At 38.2% G+C, this 18,606-nt stretch overlaps 2 protein-coding genes across 9 annotated transcripts in view; one reads left to right on the plus strand and one right to left on the minus strand.

Moving 5' to 3' along the window:
- Positions 1-1,097: 1,097 nt before the first annotated feature.
- immp1l (inner mitochondrial membrane peptidase subunit 1) lies at positions 1,098-16,956 on the minus strand. 8 transcript variants are annotated; one of them, XM_032560200.1, is made up of 9 exons: positions 16,843-16,943; positions 15,703-15,918; positions 15,335-15,594; positions 15,159-15,257; positions 9,097-9,207; positions 8,918-9,006; positions 7,440-7,566; positions 1,803-1,913; positions 1,098-1,256 (listed from the first exon to the last, which is right to left on the minus strand). In XM_032560200.1, the coding sequence occupies exons 4-9, from the start codon at positions 15,255-15,257 to the stop codon at positions 1,170-1,172; spliced, it is 624 nt and encodes a 207-aa protein (XP_032416091.1). In that variant the 5' UTR covers positions 15,335-15,594; positions 15,703-15,918; positions 16,843-16,943; the 3' UTR covers positions 1,098-1,169. The 8 variants fall into 8 exon arrangements, with proteins under 8 accessions (XP_032416091.1, XP_032416092.1, XP_032416094.1 ...); XM_032560201.1 differs by having other exon boundaries at positions 16,863-16,915; XM_032560203.1 differs by lacking the exon at positions 15,159-15,257.
- Positions 16,957-17,056: 100 nt separating this feature from the next.
- elp4 (elongator acetyltransferase complex subunit 4) overlaps positions 17,057-18,606 on the plus strand; it is a 58,750-nt gene continuing 57,200 nt past the window's right edge. Inside the window, exons 1-2 of the mRNA XM_032560197.1 lie at positions 17,057-17,234; positions 17,771-17,806. Of these exons, the coding sequence (XP_032416088.1) occupies positions 17,057-17,234; positions 17,771-17,806 (214 nt within the window). The remainder of the gene's footprint in view (positions 17,235-17,770; positions 17,807-18,606) is intronic.

An 18,606-nucleotide genomic window follows, 5' to 3' on the forward strand; every position in this document is an offset into this window, starting at 1 on the left:
TCACTTCCCTCGGGGAGCTCAAAGAGAAGAGTCCCCTCTCTGCCTCGGAGGATGACCAGCTGAGCTCAGTATGTGAAAGCTCTGTGTCCCCATGCCCAGGAAGGTCTGAGCAGGCGAAGCAAGACTTGTAAATGTGCAGTAGTGAAGTGATTTTTTTCTCTCTCTCAACCAGGATAGTTTTCAAAATGGATATTTAATGTTTTAGGATATAAAAAAGCATATAATTTAATGGTGGTCACTTTAAGATTTTAAGGGATAAACATATTTACAAAAATGCTTCATATTAATGTTTTCAGCAAATCATTATCCCTTAATGAAGATATGATTATGCCTTTTTAAATCTATGGCCTGCATATTCAGTAACAAATGCCATAAATATGAACAATTTCAAAAGTGACTTTGTCTTGGCTATGCCTTCAACAAATAGGCAACGAGGAATTACATCTATAAAGCTACATATCTCCAGACATATAAAGAAGGTCTGGAGATATTTTACTAAGTTCAACACAAAATTTATCCAATAGCAAGACAGGATTTACTAAGTACATATTAATATTGCATAGTTAAATTTTCCAACAGCTTTTTCTGCCTTAATGAAATATTAAGTAGCCAGGGACTTTGTGTGTTTCATCATAATGCCAAGACAGGGTAAGCATGATAGCATGACATTAATTTTTTGACAGATATTGTTTTGTAGAAAAGTGAGCACAGCTTTTCTACATAATTATGTAGTCTTGGTATACTGGGTGCATTTCACGTTGAAATTAAATGTAAAGAAATCTGCACAACACTAAGTGGAATGAGATCTGAAACCTTTAGATTTGTGTTGTAGTTTTCTATTTGTGAGGCATATTGATTGCGTGACTCAGGTTTACCTGTGTAAATTCTTGCATGTGTTGTTCCACAGGAACTCAGTTATACACATTGCTCACACTCTCATAAGTACACTGTAAGCCCCAGATGACAAAGGGCTCTAGTACTTCTAAAGCAGTACCATTAATCAAGTATGTATGAACACTAAGTGATTTTGCCAAAAAGAAAAGAAAACCTGAATTTAAAATGTGTCTGACCATAATAAAACAAAAATCACAACAAGAAAATTGACCATGTAGCCATTTTATTAAAAAGAAGTTTTAAACTAAGTACAGAAAAATAAACAATTGAGTGTGTCAATCTGAGTCTGAGTCCCTCTGAGCTTTAATGATGCGTTTCATCGGGGTTTCACTCATAGTGCCAAAACTATGCAGCGGCCAGAGCTGTGAAGGGGAAAAAAAGCAGAATAACAAGGAGTTAAAGGAGAAATAAGATTTGATTAATACAAAAATAAAGCCATTATAGGGAAAAAAAAACACTTTATTTCACATCTTGGACACACGCCCTAATACAGCTTTTAATGATGTATTTGACCTCATTAAAAATCCTGTTATTTCATCAGCTGTCGTAGCAGGGCCTCCAGTGGAGTGCTGCCATCCAATCAGATGGACAGAAGGTTGCCTGACCTATTTCCAGGGTCATGGTTGCGATGACATCCGGTGACATGACAACATAGCAGAATGGAAAGCTAGACAATATGCTGTCCAAGCTTCGGCCAATCAGACACACTTGTTTCAAACTTCCAACTGACTATAATCTCTGATTAGTACTTGGCCATAATGGAGGGATTTATTGGAGAACAATAAGTGCAAAGTGACTCAACTCCAAACACTTTGCTCATTTTCAATCTGAGATAAGAAAATGGAACACCAAGGCTTTCTGCATGTTTTGCAAACCAAGATAATTTTAAAGTTGAATTTGTGTGTTACCTTCCAGCAAACACGACCTCGAATCAGGGCATATGGAATTGGGCCATAGTTCCTTGAGTCAGTGGAATTCCTAAGGTTATCCCCTTCCAGCCATACATGGCCCATTGGAACCTAAAATCATTGTTACACACACAATATTGACAAAATGATTAACATGTACACTTGTCTAAAGTAAAATATGATTTAAATTCCCCCCCCACCTGCCTTCAAGACTGCATAAAAGTAAATTATTCTCACAATGTAGTGCAACTCTGTGTAAACCTCACCCCGTTCACCACTTAGTCCCCTCAGCTATCCCTCCCTCCTCACGTATCTTAACGTCAACTTGCCGATCCCTCTTTATCACCGCACTGTCGTAGGAGAGGGGTCATGGGTAACAAACCGGGTTGGGAGATGGAGACTTAGGAGAACTTCAAACAGGGTCATTAGGCTGTTGGCTGAGATCTGCGCCCCTCGTACCCAGGGAGGGCAAAGCCAGAGAGAGGCCTGAGATAGCTGGACAGAGGGAGAAAGAGGGAGCAAACTAAGCTGCGGCTAGCAGCAGCGTCCAAGGGTCTCCACCGCGGTCCGACCTGCCAGTGGGGCAGTCATCCAAGCAGGCTCTAATTCACAGTGACACCAATTATGATTAATCTCATCACTTTAGGAGAGTAGGCTTGTCAAGGCCCTAATTAAGTGTGCTGTCCCCCTATATGTGCAGACAGGATCAACAACACATTATATTGTCATAATGGGCATCACAATCCACGAGTCTATTTTTGTGTTGCCCAACTTTTTTAACGGCAAAAGTCCTCTGGAAGAAAGGGAACAACGTGAATAAGGAAACGGGAAACTAGCAGTGGAGTGATGTCATGCCTTTTCCTGTTCTCAAGCTCCTTCCTCCTATCACTCCGGTCTCTGATTGCTCCCCAGTCATAATGCAGGACGCTGCATTTCATTTCATATTTGATAATTGAGACAGATGATGTGACATAATCACAAGCCAGTGACACGTTGACCTAACATGAGGTAAACAACTCGCTGACTAACAACGACACAAATGAATATCATTAAAGGAGTCATCTGAGAACCATATGTCAACATGCTGGATTCTCACCATTACACCTCATTAACATGGTAACATATGCTGGCTCCCAAGCACAGGAAAAAGAAACGCTACTGTTTGTCATCTGCCAAACCATCATCTGCCAAATCATAACTTGGCTTTTTTATTTATTTATTTTAGAAAACCCTCTCTTGATTCTGTTCATCTATAAAAACATAGCTTTTTGGTCAACAAATGTCAAGGAGGGCACTTCTTTTTTAAATTATTCAGTGCATTTATGTTAAAAATAAAGGCTTGTTTGTATCGACAAAGTGTTTGCACAACAATGTGTGAGGTGAATTTGTGAGTTCTCAAGGTTTGTTTCCAAAATCAGATACAAAAACATCTTTAACAGTAGTGACCAAAGTGTGACCATTTTCAGCCTCAACCTCACATCAAGAGCAATACACATATGGTGTACCAGCACAGGTATTTGATGAAGACAGACATTTTATTTAAATGGTCTATTGTGTTATCGCATTTTAAATTTTCTTTTTACTGTGTAGTTGTCTTTTTTTTTAAGTATTCATAACCTTATGTAAGGTTGTGAATACACAAGTATTCACTGGTACTTCTGTAGGTATCCAAATCAGCAAAGATAGATACCTTGATTGCGTTGATTGCTCATGTCACAGCAATCAACGTGTCACAGCCTCAGGTTTTTCTTGAATATAATGTCACAAGCTTAATTTGTCCATCTTTAGACAGTTTTGCCCATTCTTTTTTGCAGTTCTTCTCAAGTTTCTTCAGGTTGGATGATTTTTGGCCATTTTCAAATATCTCGAGAAATGTTCAATGATATTCAAATCTGGACTCCCAGACTGGTGCTCAAGTCACTTTTTTTGACATCTTGGCAGTGTGCTTTGGGTCCTTGTGTTGATGTAAAATGAACAGTCACCTCTGTCTGGGGTCAAGAGTGCTCCGGAGAAGGTTTTTATCCAGGATATCTCTGCACATTGCTGTATTCATCTTTTTCTAACCTCACTAGTCCTACTGCTGCAAAACATCCCCTTAACATGATGCTGCCACCATCATGCCTCACTGCAGGGATGGCATAGGCCTAATGATAAGATATGCCAGGGTTTTTTTGTTTCTCATGATCTGAGAGTCCATCAGGGGTCTTTTTGCACTCTCCATATTGTAATATTTGGTATGAGGAAAGAGATTAATTTAATTCAATTTTGAATAAGGTTGTAGTGTAACAAAATATGGAAAAGGTAAAGCGGTGTGAATAATTGTATTCCAGGTGGTTTTCTCTTTAGTCTAGATAATTACGATCAATTATTGTAATTTCTCTCGATTTATATTTCAGCCAGTTAGAATGATCTAAACAAAGGATCTCATCTATTAAACTATTAATTGGCAACACTTTCCCATCTAAGCAAAAATGTATAAACAAGCATACTTGGAAGACAAACCAGGCAGTAATTTAAAAAGTGATTAAACAGAAATCTTTGAAACTTGGCCTTTCAAATCATGGCAAATTAAAACTAAAGCTAGAAACCATCTTCCCGTAAGTCACAAAAAGAGAAAAAAAAAATGTCAGAGGAAAACTTCAGCATTAAAAACACAGTTGTACCCAGATACTTATTTTTGTATTCTCTTTCAGAAATTGATACACAAAACCCTATTATTAGGGAGTTTATCTGAAGACAGATGAGATTAGTAAGTACTTTGTCATCTATCTTCAATGAACATCAATGTCTGTTTTTGACTTAGAACAGATTTCGACAAGCATTTTTAAATATCAAGTTCAACGCAGGCTTAAAGTATTTATACATGGAGTTCCTTTAATCCGCCGGCGGACTGCCGGGCAGAATGGATGGGAAAGACAGGAGCAGTCTTGTGGTAGCAGGTTGGGTCCATGCCAGGCATTGTGTGCTTGTCAGAGATGGGTCGAGTAGAGCTGAAGCCAGAGCTCTCATCACTGTGGAGGACGGCTGTTTAACAACCTTGCCATTACACTGTTCATTATTTTAACATAATTGGGGTGAGGAATTACTTTCCATTAATACAGTGTGTATGAATATTCAGCTCATCTCCAACCATATCTCTCTGTCTAACTTTACAGCAGAGAACAGAAAGTATGGCTGACGTTTCGTCTCGCATGTCTTTCTCTGTCCCCTGGTGTAACATTAGAGATCAACCGGTATTGTTTTGACACAATAGAAATGATTCTGAAAAGGTGAGAGAGCAATTAGTACATTGCTGGATCTCTGGGGGTGGAGGAGACACGTCTGTCTATCTGTCTGAACAAGAAAAGAGGTGATGACAGGGTCTAACACCGTCTTACAAAAATCATCTTTACAGGCCTACATATTATGTTTCACACCATCATAATAACCACACACAGGGACATTTATTCTCTGCACTAGAGGAAAAAACTACATTAGGGGACATTTATATGAAGAGGTATTTTCTCAGACTAGATGCTGGTAAACAATATTAATATATTCTTAGGAGTTAAAATACATAATTCAGGACACCACATATTTGATGATAGATGACGTTAACATGCTTTAAGTATCTATTATTCTATTACTAAGATGCATAATACATGTAAAAAAGCAGTGAACTACGGCATGCTTTAACTTGTTTTTTGTCTCCATAGTGAGCTGAGCTTACATCCTTTTGAAATCAGAGACCATCAACACAGACTTGAACCTCAAAACACAAACATAGTCTTGTAAATTGTACAATCGCATACACAGCTGACAGAAGACACACCAGTCATATCCCTGATAAATTTAAGTATTTTCAAGTTCAGAGTATGGTTTCAGCCCATTAATCCACAATGGAGGAAGAAGGTATGATCAATAGGAAATTTCACCAAGAAATATATAGCTTGTACATAATGAATTATGTACAAGCTATATTAATATTATATATTATATATATTAAATATATACAGCAAAGGAACATTTTTCATTTATCATATTTGATTTGAATTTATTCATTTAGTGAAACAATTCACTAAGCATTCTTGCAAAGCAGTGATTCCATATTGTTTGCCAGGGGATGTATTTTTAAAATTATTTTTAAGCTAATTTATGTTTTTAATTTTTTTACAATGCTCTGTTATAGTGTTATAAAACTGAAAGTTAATGAGAGAGAAGCTCATGGCAGCCTTCACAAATCAGAGGGAGGATACCTTCTGGAGCTATTGTGTGAACAGAGGCTCCTGCATTTGCTGAATGACCCAGCAGTTTAACTCATCCGTACTTTCACACAATTATAAGATTATACACTTAACAATGTTAGCTGATTGTGCTATATAAAATGACAGGATTAAAAAATATCAGCTAAAACTAACACTTTTGTGGTAGCTTTCCCTCCAGCACAGCTAGAATCTGAAGAAAGTTAGAAAAGTAGCAGCTTTAAGCCACCACAAAAAAGTTTTTGGAATGTGAAAAAAATTAGGGTTATAAAAGTGAGTGTGTTGAATAATATGTTGAGGATGTTAGGTTAATTTTACCCATTATTACCCACAGACAAAATTTGCTTCACCAACAACTACAGCTTACAGATGTTTGTTTTATTCATACTTACAGACAGTCCTTAAATGAATAATTAGCTATTTATGTGGTACACGTGCAGATCAATTTCATTGTGGTAGTTCAAGGGGACTCATCTAGTTTTCAGCTACATATAAGTTTCTGATGAATACATCAGAGTCCTGTTTCTGTTTGAAACTGGTCTATCACTTAAAGACTGAATAGAATGCATGAAATCAGTATCAGAGTGAATTCAAAAAAATTTACCGGAACCCAAATAAATTAGTTTAAAGTTTTAAAATGACTTAAAGTGGAACATTTTTCACTGCATTATGATACACTTTTTCAATCGTTTCTATGTGGAGGTAAAGATAGTAGAAGTAGGCATTTACTTTGTCATTTGATGAATGTCACTTGCAGGCCTGCCCTTGCGCTATATTTTTCTGAACTTATTCAGGCGTTTGCCCATAGTCTATAAAATACAAAGTAAATTCAAAGAGATGCAACATAAACACAACCTTTGGTTTGTGGACTGTCATATACTCATTCACACACACACACACACACACACTCAGATAACCCTCCTCCCACCCATCAGTCTGTCCATTCGGCTGGCACTAACTCTAACAGGCTTCAGAGAGATTGCGGGCCCGAGCTATGGGTGTTGGGGGGGGGGAGCAGTAATAGAAAAGCAATGACAGTGGTTTTGGCAGCAGAAACCCTGTTCATTCTCTGGTTTTATCACCATTCTTAGGAAATATAGGTGTTGTCAAAAGCTGATATTTTGACCACTGACATAAAATGGATGTGCATGGTCTAAAATGTAAACAACTCTGAAAGCCTATAGACTGCGATAGTCACACAAAGAACAACTCAGACACAGTTTTGCATTATGCATAAGCATTCATTTTAGGTTGAGAGAAGCTATCAAGTGTTTTGTACTAAACACATTTTTCATTCACTCTCTATTTAACTGTACCTTTTCCTCATTTTTGGGAAACACTGAACTGTGGCTGTTTGCGGTAAGACAGTGTCTAAAACATGAATAAAGATACTCACATATGTGTGGGTCTTGAACAAATCTGAGGGAGAACTGGTGCAGATCTTATCACCCTCCAATCCAATAACCCTTTTACAAATGTTCATTTGTGGGTCGAATGGACTTTTTGCAATTACTATGTCACCCCTGAAAACAAATAAATACAAATATTCATGTAATGACACACAATACATGATGCAGTGACTCGAATATTATCAGTTATATTCGCAAAACCAACTGTAGCAGATATGTGCAAATTTCAATGAAACAAACCAGAAACAAACCAATCTCACTAGTTATCAAAATCAAATAAGCAAAATAGCTTATCAATAAAGTTGACTCATCTGAAAATCAATTATTGAGCCATCCATGGTGTTAGAAACTGCACTCATAGACAAAGAAGAGGTAATTTCTTATAATTTTATAATAAATATGAAAGAGCAAGCATGGAATATCTAACCGATCAGAAGAAGTCACAGTTAATATTAATCCAACAGTCTGTACTTATTAATAGGCTAAGGAAAGATAAAGCAAGATTAATTAAGTGTAATTAACTAATAAACAAAGCAAATAAACAAGACAAAGAATTAACTGTAAGTTACACTATTTGTTGACTAAAGGTTTAATGGACCAGGAGCTTGTTTCTTATAAAATAAAGTGAATTAAAACCCTCACACTTATCAATTATATGTTTAATTTCCAAATGTAAAGAGGAAAATCTTATTGAAGGTCTAATTTGGAAATTTAAACGCTCCCACATACTCAACCCGAAGCCAACCAGTCGACGCACAGTCACATGGTTGTGGACTGTTTGGTTTTGTACACAAATTTCACACAATGACAAGGGACACTTTGAGGACGCCTCTACCGCTTCAATATACGTCACCCTTCAGCCCTCTGGGGTTCCCACAAACAGTCACAGCCTCTGTAGACAACGACGGAGAAATTTCCATACAGAGTTTTTATCCATTTAACAATCTTTACTGAAGAACCGTACAAATGTACCTATTTCCTCCCTGTGTCAGATAAACATTCCTCAAATGTTTATCTGACACAGCAAGATGGAGATACAAAACCCATATAGTGGAAGTGGACTAGTTGAAGGGAAATATCAACATTGCTGTCCAAGAACAGTTAAGGTAATGTCTATTTAGGAGTTTATTTACTTTTTTAACCACTTCTTCTCAAGCTTTATGATTCTGCCATCTCATGTCTTTCCCTTAGAGAAATCTAAGAGTCAAATACAGTGGTAGATAGCCTTCATATAAACAATGGTAACATTACAATATCCAGGTACATAAAACACATTCTTTTGAGAAACATGTATATTTTTTAATAAAGAAGTTGTTATTTTAGTTAGATCACAAAATTCCACTGGTTAGCTGAAACAGGCACAAGAGCAAAGAGTCTTTAGAGATGGGAGGTCAGAGTCAAAAGGTTTGAGCAAGCTAGAAACAAGACCCAAACCTTTCAGTGCAGCAAACAGAATCCTACTTACTTTTCTATTTTAAAAAGATGACGACTCATACGTTCAGAGAACACAACATCATGGTTTACAATTGTGGGCTCCATAGAAGGACCAGAACACTGAATGAAGACAACAAAAAAAGGTTATTATTTTGCGTAGAAAAACGTGTGAAAAAGGGGCATCAGTGATGTAATCTTGTAAATACGAACCACCACAAATTCGCCAATGTATTCAAAGGCACAGTGTGCAATGCAACCATACTGGATGGTGTAACCCAAGAGGCCCAGGGTTTTCCCCAGCATATGACGGAACATCTCCACCTAAGGAATAGAACAGCCAAAAGTTACAAAATTTCTTAAAAAAAATAAAAAATACTAAAGCTGTGAGGAGTTTCATTTCTGGAGGTGTGGAGAAGGTTGTCACAGTTGGCCTACCGCTAAGATGGCACATTCTTTAGTGTTTCATTCTCAGGGGCTGAGTGCCCAGTTCACACCAGAAAACTGTCCCGCACTTTGACCCTGTGGACGATGGACCTATCAACACCTTAAGCTCAGGTGATGGACAAACACAGAAACTGTGACACATCCAGCCAGGCAGCCTTGCCCCGTCTACAGCTACATCCCTGACTGTGCTGCCATGATCATTAGAGCTGTTATCAGCTCCTGTCGGCACCATAGAAACACAAAAACACCCGGGCACACTTACAACAGCCCTGTAAACACTGTCATTTAAACACACAAGGAATAGGTCTTCTGAGCAAACATCACAACCACTTTTGGGTTATTGACTTTTACTCAACCTGCGGGATGAACTGAAGAAAGCAAGCCAGTATTTACACACTGTCCAGCAGGTTCTATATGTAGAAAAGCTCTCGCACACCTGCACATACACAAACAGCAACTGTATACGGCTGGAGTTAGATGTTAGTACTTGCTTCAGTCACTTTCTTTTTTCTCAGGCTGCTGTCCTGCTAGCCCTCCACAGGGTAAAGAAATCTTTTCCTTCATCTCTTCTATTCCTTCTGTCTCTTTCCTTCTTTCTCTCGCCATGTCTCCTTTCCCTCCCAGGGTATTATTAACCAAAGCAAGCAGAGCGGAAACCAAAGTCCCAAATCCTCAGAGCTCTGGGAATGACTTCCCAAAGATGGACAAGGATTAGGACCCCCAATTTCTCCCTTACCCCACCACCTCCACCCCCCGTTTCTCCCCAGGTTCCCAACAGACCGGGTGTCAGGTGGCTCAGTGAGTCCTGCCAAAGGTGTTACCCCTAATCCCATTACCCCCGCCACTCTTCTCTCTCTCTCTCTGTTATACTCGCAGGTCCCTCTCATTCATTCCAACTGCATTTCAACTATTAAACTCTCCATCTTTTCTTTCATGTGTTTCTTTGGCCTATTCGCCATCCTTTTTGATCCCAAAAAGATAGACTCCATCCTCTCACTTCCCCACAACTTCTTCCCTCTGTTCCACAGTCACCCCTGACAACCCTGCGCTTTCCAGAAAACACTGTGAGTAGCAGGGCTCAAGCAGGTGAAGAGGAATATATACAGTATATACCCTGCATGGAACCCAAAAGAAAGCCGCCTTTGCGGTTCCAGCATACTCCTATTTCTTCTGCAAACTCAGTACTTCCCCAGCTGGTACAATAACACCTCTGGCCCTCTAATTCCTCTGTTGGCAAGAAAGTGGACTGAAGGTTAATGTGAATCTCTGTTCTGCGCTATAAGGCAGCATGTTCATGCCTCTTCCTCTTACTCTCAGCTTGCTTCACCTGAATTTCCATCTCCATGGTACTGTAATGCACTCTTAGACATGATCTCCAGTGTTCACCTCCTTCTGCTAGACCAGGGATCAGGAATCTTTGTTAGCACTCATTCACAGAGCACAGTGGACAGCCTCCCATACAGCTGCCCTCATATCTCTACTTCATCACATCCCCTCCCCTCCATTCCAGCATGCATTCATCATAGGTAGGGATTAGGAGACTTTGCATAACCAGATCACACGGCCACTGACTGATATCAAGAGTCCATATGCAGCCGCCTGGTTTTCTGAGTCCCCCTCTGTCACTGATAGTGTGTGTTTGTGTGTGTGTGTTCATATGCACGGACAAAAGCATCACCTGTACGTTACATAGAAAGAGTAACATATGAGCTGAAGTTACTCTTGGGACTCAGAATGAGCTGGACATACACAGAGACTTCTAATTAAATATCTATTAGATCTAATTTCCCTCAGGCAAAGAATCAAACAACCAATACTATCTTTCAGCTCGAATACCCCCTTTATGTGTGTGTGTGTGGTGTTGGGTGGGCAAAGGGTATTAATCGCATGTTGTATTACAGCTGTAAACTAACACAAAATCTCTCTGCTAATCCTGGATTACAGGGCAAACATGTTCATGAGAAAACAACAACAGGAGAAAAAAGTCAAAGGAGCCTTCCCTGCAGAACCATCTGTGACCGCTGGCCTCCTGCTGTCACCTCGCAGCACTACAGTCAGGATAAGAGGGCCATTTCAAATGAATAGTTGCAGATGGAATTATATCATTGTGTGTTTAACTTTGTGATCCTCTTATTGAGGGAACCCAAATTCATTCATTCAAGCAATCAAAACTAGACGAATCATCAGAATGTTTTTAATGCCCAATGTTACATGCTCATTTTGCAAAAATGCAGGTAAATAATTTGCTCCATTAAGATGGGTTAAAAACATTTGAGGATAGAAAATAATAGTTTGGTGTTTTTTTCTGTAATTTGGGTTAAGGTGAATTAAGAGATATAGAAATACAGGGAGATGAAACAATTGAGCAGTTTGGGAGTTGCTGCCGCTAAGCTTAAATTGTGAGTTAACTGGAAACGTTTGATATCAATATATGAGAGTCCAGTTATATAAAATTTATAAGGAAAATGACTTTATATTATGACCTGGATTGGTGAATATTAGATCCACACAAGTAAGTCTTAACAATTTTACTCATTTATCAATTGGTGGTTTTCTTTGAGGTTTGAAATGCCTGTTGTTGAGATTGTTGAGATTTTATCTAACCAACATTAACTACAAATCAAAAACATGCACTGGAGTTCACCTGATGGAGTTAATAGTTTTACATCCAGTGGAATAAAATCGGATGAAAAATAATGACGGTCAAATTAAATAATTCTAGACTAGCAACCTGTCTAAGGTTTACTCGTTCTCTTGCATAATGAATGCCTCAGGTAGGTTTCCTGAACTTTGTTTGAGGTTCATCAGATTTAATATAACTGATGGGAGGTGGGAACCGAAAATGTCTAGATGTTGAAATTGAATCAGAAGTTGTTCCAAAAAAGTACTAATCTATGGTTGTGCACACACCTGTGCAATCATGTTACTGTATTTTCTTTTTTTTTTGGTGTTTTACTTTTTTGTCCCAAACAGATATATATTTCTTCAGCTGAATTGTACAGGATAAATGTCACATTACATGTTGAAAATGTTTTGAAATATTTTTGGTCAAATTTTTTACATAACAAAAACTTGGCATTTAAATAGGATGATTGAAACAAATGAAAACAATAATTAGTTATTAGCTTTGATTAATTGATGAACAGGCAGCAAAACCTGAATTTTCACTAATGGATTAGCCAATCAAACACCAGAGATGATGAATGGAAAATCGACAGGCCAACTGATTGGAGTCAACTGTATTTTCCAGTGCAATTCTTTGTAAAGCTAAAACAAAAACTACTGCAGGGACTTAAAATGAAACATAGTCAGTAACCCACCAAAAGTGATACCTAATTAAACACACATCATTGATGCCATAAGGAAATAGTCAGAAAGGAATTACCTCTACTGGTCTCAAGAGGTTTGACCCTGCCATGAGTGAGTAGTGTTAATTGATATACATGACCAGTCTATTAGGACCACAAAGTGAATTTCAATCCAAACAGCACACACGGGCCTTGCAGTGGACTTCTTACACAACTAAATTAGGAAAACATGGGCTGAGAGAGAACTGGGCAACAGGGGGGCTAAGAGGCTTATGAGCCCCTTGTCAGATATTCTTCTTCTCCCTGAGGATCACAGATGGAAGGGAGTCTGGAGAAGCAGCCACACCAGAGTGGGGACGAATCCCACCTCTGATGTCTTTCTCTGGACAGCAGAAGGCAGAGGAGGGTGGGGAGTGAGTCCTGTTGCGCATGGCTTGATTTCATCTTAATGTGAGGTATAAAAAGGAGGAGCTTTGGCAACAAGGGGTGTGTGGAGGGTGAGGGGGAGTTGATTCAACTATCAGTGCAATCACAGTTAATCCTGAAGATTTAAACACAGACACCTGGCTGGATGGGGAATGACAGATGTAAAAGTCCCAGGACGATGTTTGTACAAAATCCTGGTCCCTCCAGATCCTGCCTTCTATCAAAGGTTTTATTGAAAAGACTGATCTCCATATTGCTCTTTGTATTGTTGCTAACAGCAACGCAGCCGTGAAACAGCTGAGCGAGGTTGCTATTTGAGGAGCTCAGGGTTTATACCTACAATCAAAGGGTCAGTCAGAGCAAATAATAGCCAAGTGATATGAATACAACTGCTGCGAAGTGAAAGGAAGTGCGGGCTGACACAGTCCCCAGCCAATTACATTCAGTGGAAAGTCAGTCACTAAGCCTTATTGTATTGACCACAAGAGATTGTGTGGTGCTGGCTCTGTGTTGAAAGAATTCAGAGATCTTATCTGTGCTTGCATCAGATTTACAAAGGCGTTTGGGTTATCCATGGCCCCGAGCTCAACACTAGCTGCTATTTTTTAATACTGACTAGTGAAAGACATCTTAGCTCACCCCCAATTTTTAGACTGCAATTTTTTTTCAATTCTACAAGAGAACATGTTTTGCATTTTGATTGTTTCTGAATGTGTCTGAATATGTCAAAACATCATATGACTCAAACAAAAACATCTGAGAAAACCACAATGAAGCAATTCAAACTATGGGACACAGAATAAATGAAAAATGGGGGAAAATCCTTTGATAAAATTAACTGCAAACAAAACCTGCCCTGTGCTTATTGTGCCAGCCCTGTTAGACTATTGCTTTTCTTTCAGTGTTAACAAAACAAATTTGGTGCATGCTGATAATAATCTGGCATCCTCTGGACACAAAAAGTTAGGACTCCTTATAGCAATTCCACACTGATGGCAGAGGAACATTGCAGAAAGCAAAACAGTCAGACCAGGAAAAGGTCTGACATGTTATGACTGCTGCTATTATTTAGCTCAATCAGATACAGCAGCTGACATAATAAGAGTAGAAAACACACCTCCCCACTAGCTCCTGATTTGAAAAGGTGTGTTATTTTTGTACAATTACTCAAGCCTGTTGTGGAGACACTAAAAATATTTCTGCACAGTAAAAGTACAGCAGAGATTTGTTAATCAATCGCAATACTATGCAGATTAGCAGAAATCCCTGCACTTATTGTTCTGCTGAAGCCAAATCTCCTTTTCAAAAATACAAGTCGGTTAGAGCATCTTATTTGGCTCGTATAGTCTCTCCACAATGCCCTGCGTTGTCAGTCATGATATATTCCCTTGGCCTCCTGTCAACATGCATAAGTCTCAACAGTGCTGTCAAAACAGCAGGACTGCCTCTGCTGAGAGCGTTTGTAAAGTGAGCAGTTGGGCGATTGCTTCCTCGGGAGAATCACAGCATCCTGGGATCCTACATGGCCTCTGGCCTCTCTGCTACACAAAGCTTTTTACAGCTGTCTTAAGGATGTCACTGATCAGTCTTGACTCCAAAAGAAATGTTAGTGGACTATGTAATATTCAAATTCAATTGTGATTGTCCTAAATAGTATATTTTGAAGGTCTAAGAATAAATAAAAGTAATTTTATGCATAATAATCTTTGTGGCTTTTTGTTTTTGGGTACTATTGTAGAAATACATCCAAGATCTGTTCATTGTCTTACACTAAGTAATACCTTCATTGAATTTCAATCCATTAAGCCATTATCTTTAGCTCACTCGTGATCGGATCATGATGGTAACAGGTCCAACATGCAGTTAAATACTCTCCATCTCAGCTTGAGCATGTCCAGGCCAGAAGAGATATGAAGTCTCTCCAGTGAGGTCTGTGTCTGCCAATTTTTAGCTCAGGTGCCTGAAAAAACCTCCAAAGTGAAGCACCCAAGAGACATCTTGACTGGATGCCTGAACAACCTCTGCTGACTCCTTTTGATGCAAAAGAACAGCAGCTCTATTCCAAGCTCTCTCCCAAAAGATGGAGCTGCTCACCCCATCTCTAAGGGTGAGCCCAGCCACCAGACGGAGAAAGCTTATTTCAGCTGCTTGTATCCGGGACTTTGTTCTCTTTCTCAAGATCCATTTTACCATCTGTGAGGTCAAGGACAGAGATGAACCAGTAAATTGGTTGCTTTGCATGTGGCTCAGCAGACTGGAACAGCACCCACCTTACCGCAGACGAGGTCTCAAGTCTGTCTTCCCATTTTCTTATTTCCTTCTCCATTCTACCATCACTCAAGGATAAGACACCAAGATACTCTCATCTCAGGCGCTTTGCACTCGGCTGCAAACTACTCCAGAGAACAGTAAAGACAGTCATGATCTAAACATGCCAACAGAACCACATCATCTGCCAAAATCAAAGATGAGACCCTGAAGTTCCAAAACCTGAGGCCCTCCTCTCCAAAACTATGTCCTTGGAATCTGTCTAAGAAAACCAAAAACACAAGTGGAATATTAGAAGTGTTCTAATATATTTCACCAAGAGGTTGATGAATGAAGTTTTGATGTTTAACATAAATGTATTGCTGCATACCTCATTATCAGCTCAGTTGCTCAGTAGTTTAGTCCTAAGAGATTTCTTCTGTTTTTGCTTGTTATACTTAAATGTTTCAGCTCCTCAAACTAAATTTCCTATCAAACAGGAAATCAAGTGTAAATATAAAACTTGACTGTCACTTGTGTAAAACATAAATTGAATGTGATCAATTATGTTTTTGAGGACTTAAGTTAAGCCAGTTGACTGTCAGATCTGTGGAAACAAAAAATCTCTTTAAAAACTGTTCAACAACATTAAATAGACTAACAGATCCAAAAGATTTTGATACTGCTCTTTTCCAAACAAATTAAAGAGCAAATGAGAAACAATAATTGACAAACCCCTTGCATGCTAGCAAAGCACAGTACCAGCTGTGATCCACAGGAGACTAAAATAAATTTTTTTGTCCATTGATGTGAGAGAGGGGTGCAGATTTTATGGAAGACGTGTGTCGCAGTACATTTGGGGTACAACTAACAACATTTCAGAAAAAGAACATCATTTTGACTGTAAAACATGGAGGTGTTAAGTGTGTTGGAGGTTACTTTAGGACCTGAGTGACATGCCTTAGCTGATGACTCGTACATTATGTTCTTTACAAGTCTATTATGGACAACAATGTCTGGACATGACCTGACCTTAAGCTCAGAGAAACTTGGGCTACTCCTAGTGATCCAAAGCACACAATAAAGTCTACCTGTGAATCTCCCCATATTTTGTATTTTCTTTTTTTCCCTAAAACTCCTGTTTCAAAATAGGCATATTTTAGTTTAAAAGCAAGGTATTTGGCATCAATATTTATTCTTTTTTTCAGTGCCTACTTAGCTACTTCATTAAAAATAATTTACTACAAACAACAATAATAAACCATTTTCTGGGCGAATATCCCAAATCAAAACGGTTTTTTCTTAAATCGAATTGTTCTGAAATCCTCTAAAACATTTTTCAATTTTATGTTTCTTTTACCTATTATAAAATAAACACAGATTACCGAAATCTTTTAAGGACTAAACGAAAATGACTATTTTCTGTGCAAAACCTGAAGTGAGAAGCCGCTTTTAAGCCTTGATTAGATTCCAGGAATTGCGACGAACACATAAACTCAACATTATTTAAAGCAAATATTGATAAACTTACAGCAGCAGCTGTTAACTTACATATATCTGTGGATCTTTTCTGATTACAGCTCAACGCTAAGTGTGACCATGCACTCACAATAACAATTCCAGCCTCCTCCTGACAGCTTCCTGAAACAGCAAAGTAACAAACAAGATTGTCATTGGTCGACCTGCCCCGGACTTTTCTTTGATTGGATAACATGCTCCACAACATTGACGTCATCAGTAGCAATATGGCAGCTCCCGTGAACAGTGTGGGTAAAACCTCAGCTGACCGTTTACAGGTTAATTGTACGAGCTTTCAGAAGAAAACAAGGAGTAAATTGATCTCTATACCCGGGACGAGACCTTCGGTCCAAAACGGACAGCTCTTAGTTTCAACCGGTGTCACGTCGCTGGACTACCTGCTCGGTCAGTGTCCCGCTGCTGCACAGGCTAAGAGCCATTTTAATGCAACGTTGGACAGAGTGAATATACTCAGCTGCAAACAAACCCACACCTTCACATTTTCAACACATCACGAGTTAAAAGCAGTAAGATGGATCTTTGTCAGAACCAAAAGTGCTCGTATTGCATTATCATTATTTATTGCAGATCTTTTTTTTCTTTCTTTTTTTTTATAAAAAAAGGTTTCATTGAAGTATTTCTCTCGCCATACTAGTGTCAAGAAATATCCTTTAAGTCTGTATACTGTTGAATAATATAATCAAGACGCCGTCCAGTTCCTTACTTTTGTTTAAATATGACTTTTTTTATTAGCCACAATAATATTCGTACAAATCAGAATTGAAATGTGATTTTTCTGATTATGTGTGCATATATATATATATATATATATATATATATATATATATATATATATATATATATATATATATATGTGTGTGTGTGTGTGTGTGTGTGTAGAAAGATATTAATAATGTTATAATATATTTTACTCCCTACAGGTGGTGGATTAGCAGTTGGTACAGTGCTTCTCATTGGTGAGTCTCTCTTTACATTTTTCAAGTAGACAATTTGTTGTCTACAATCTACCATTGTGTTTCTTGTTCCTTTTTTGTAGGATCAAACCTGAAAACAATGTGTATTTTTTAACCTGTTGTAGATTTTAAAAAAATAAATAAATTCTTAGCTTTATTTAAGGCATTTAAAAGGAGAAAAAAACCTTCACTTAGCACTTCAAATAAACATGTGCTATAAATGTGTTTGTCTTTTGACTTTTAAGTGTTTGCAATAATTTGTATAGATTTTTTATACCACAACAAAAAAACAAATCCAAAAATGAACTAAGTAGAAATAGTAGTATCCTTTATTTGAATATTTCATAATTCAGCAAATGTGTAAGAATGGATTTCTTATCCATTCTTGATAAGAAATCCAAGAATGAATAGGAAAAGCATTGAAATTTGTTAGTTTGAACAGGGTTACAAAGTAATTTTTAAGACTTTCAGACTCCATTAAACCACAGTGAGCGGTATTAAACAAAAAGTAAAGAAAAACGGAACAGTGGTGAAGCTGTGACTGAGCAAAATAGTATCCAATTAGAGAATTTCAAGGCAAAACCATTGCTTACCAAATAACTTAAAGATTCCTTCAAGTTACATGTGACTCATGTACAGAGACCTCAGTCCTTGACGCAACCATCACAGGTTCAAGTCCTGGCCTGATGACCTTTGCTACTTGTGTTCCCCCTCTCTCACGACCCGCCTTCCTGTCACTTCATTATCAAATAAAGGCCACCAGAGCCAAAAAATAACAATAAAAAGAGACTCCTGTAACATTT

The sequence above is a fragment of the Xiphophorus hellerii genome, chromosome 4 (assembly GCF_003331165.1).
Source record: "Xiphophorus hellerii strain 12219 chromosome 4, Xiphophorus_hellerii-4.1, whole genome shotgun sequence".
NCBI lineage: Eukaryota > Metazoa > Chordata > Actinopteri > Cyprinodontiformes > Poeciliidae > Xiphophorus > Xiphophorus hellerii.

Coding starts and splice junctions, on each gene's coding strand:
- immp1l (XM_032560198.1), bottom strand. CDS start 15,305: ATGCAAAGCAACCAATTTACTGGTTCATCTCTGTCCTTGACCTCACAG. Junction 9,007..9,096: donor ACATTGGCGAATTTGTGGTG/GTTCGTATTTAC, acceptor GTCTTCATTCAG/TGTTCTGGTCCTTCTATGGA. Junction 7,567..8,917: donor CATCTTTTTAAAATAGAAAA/GTAAGTAGGATT, acceptor ATTTGTTTTCAG/GGGTGACATAGTAATTGCAA.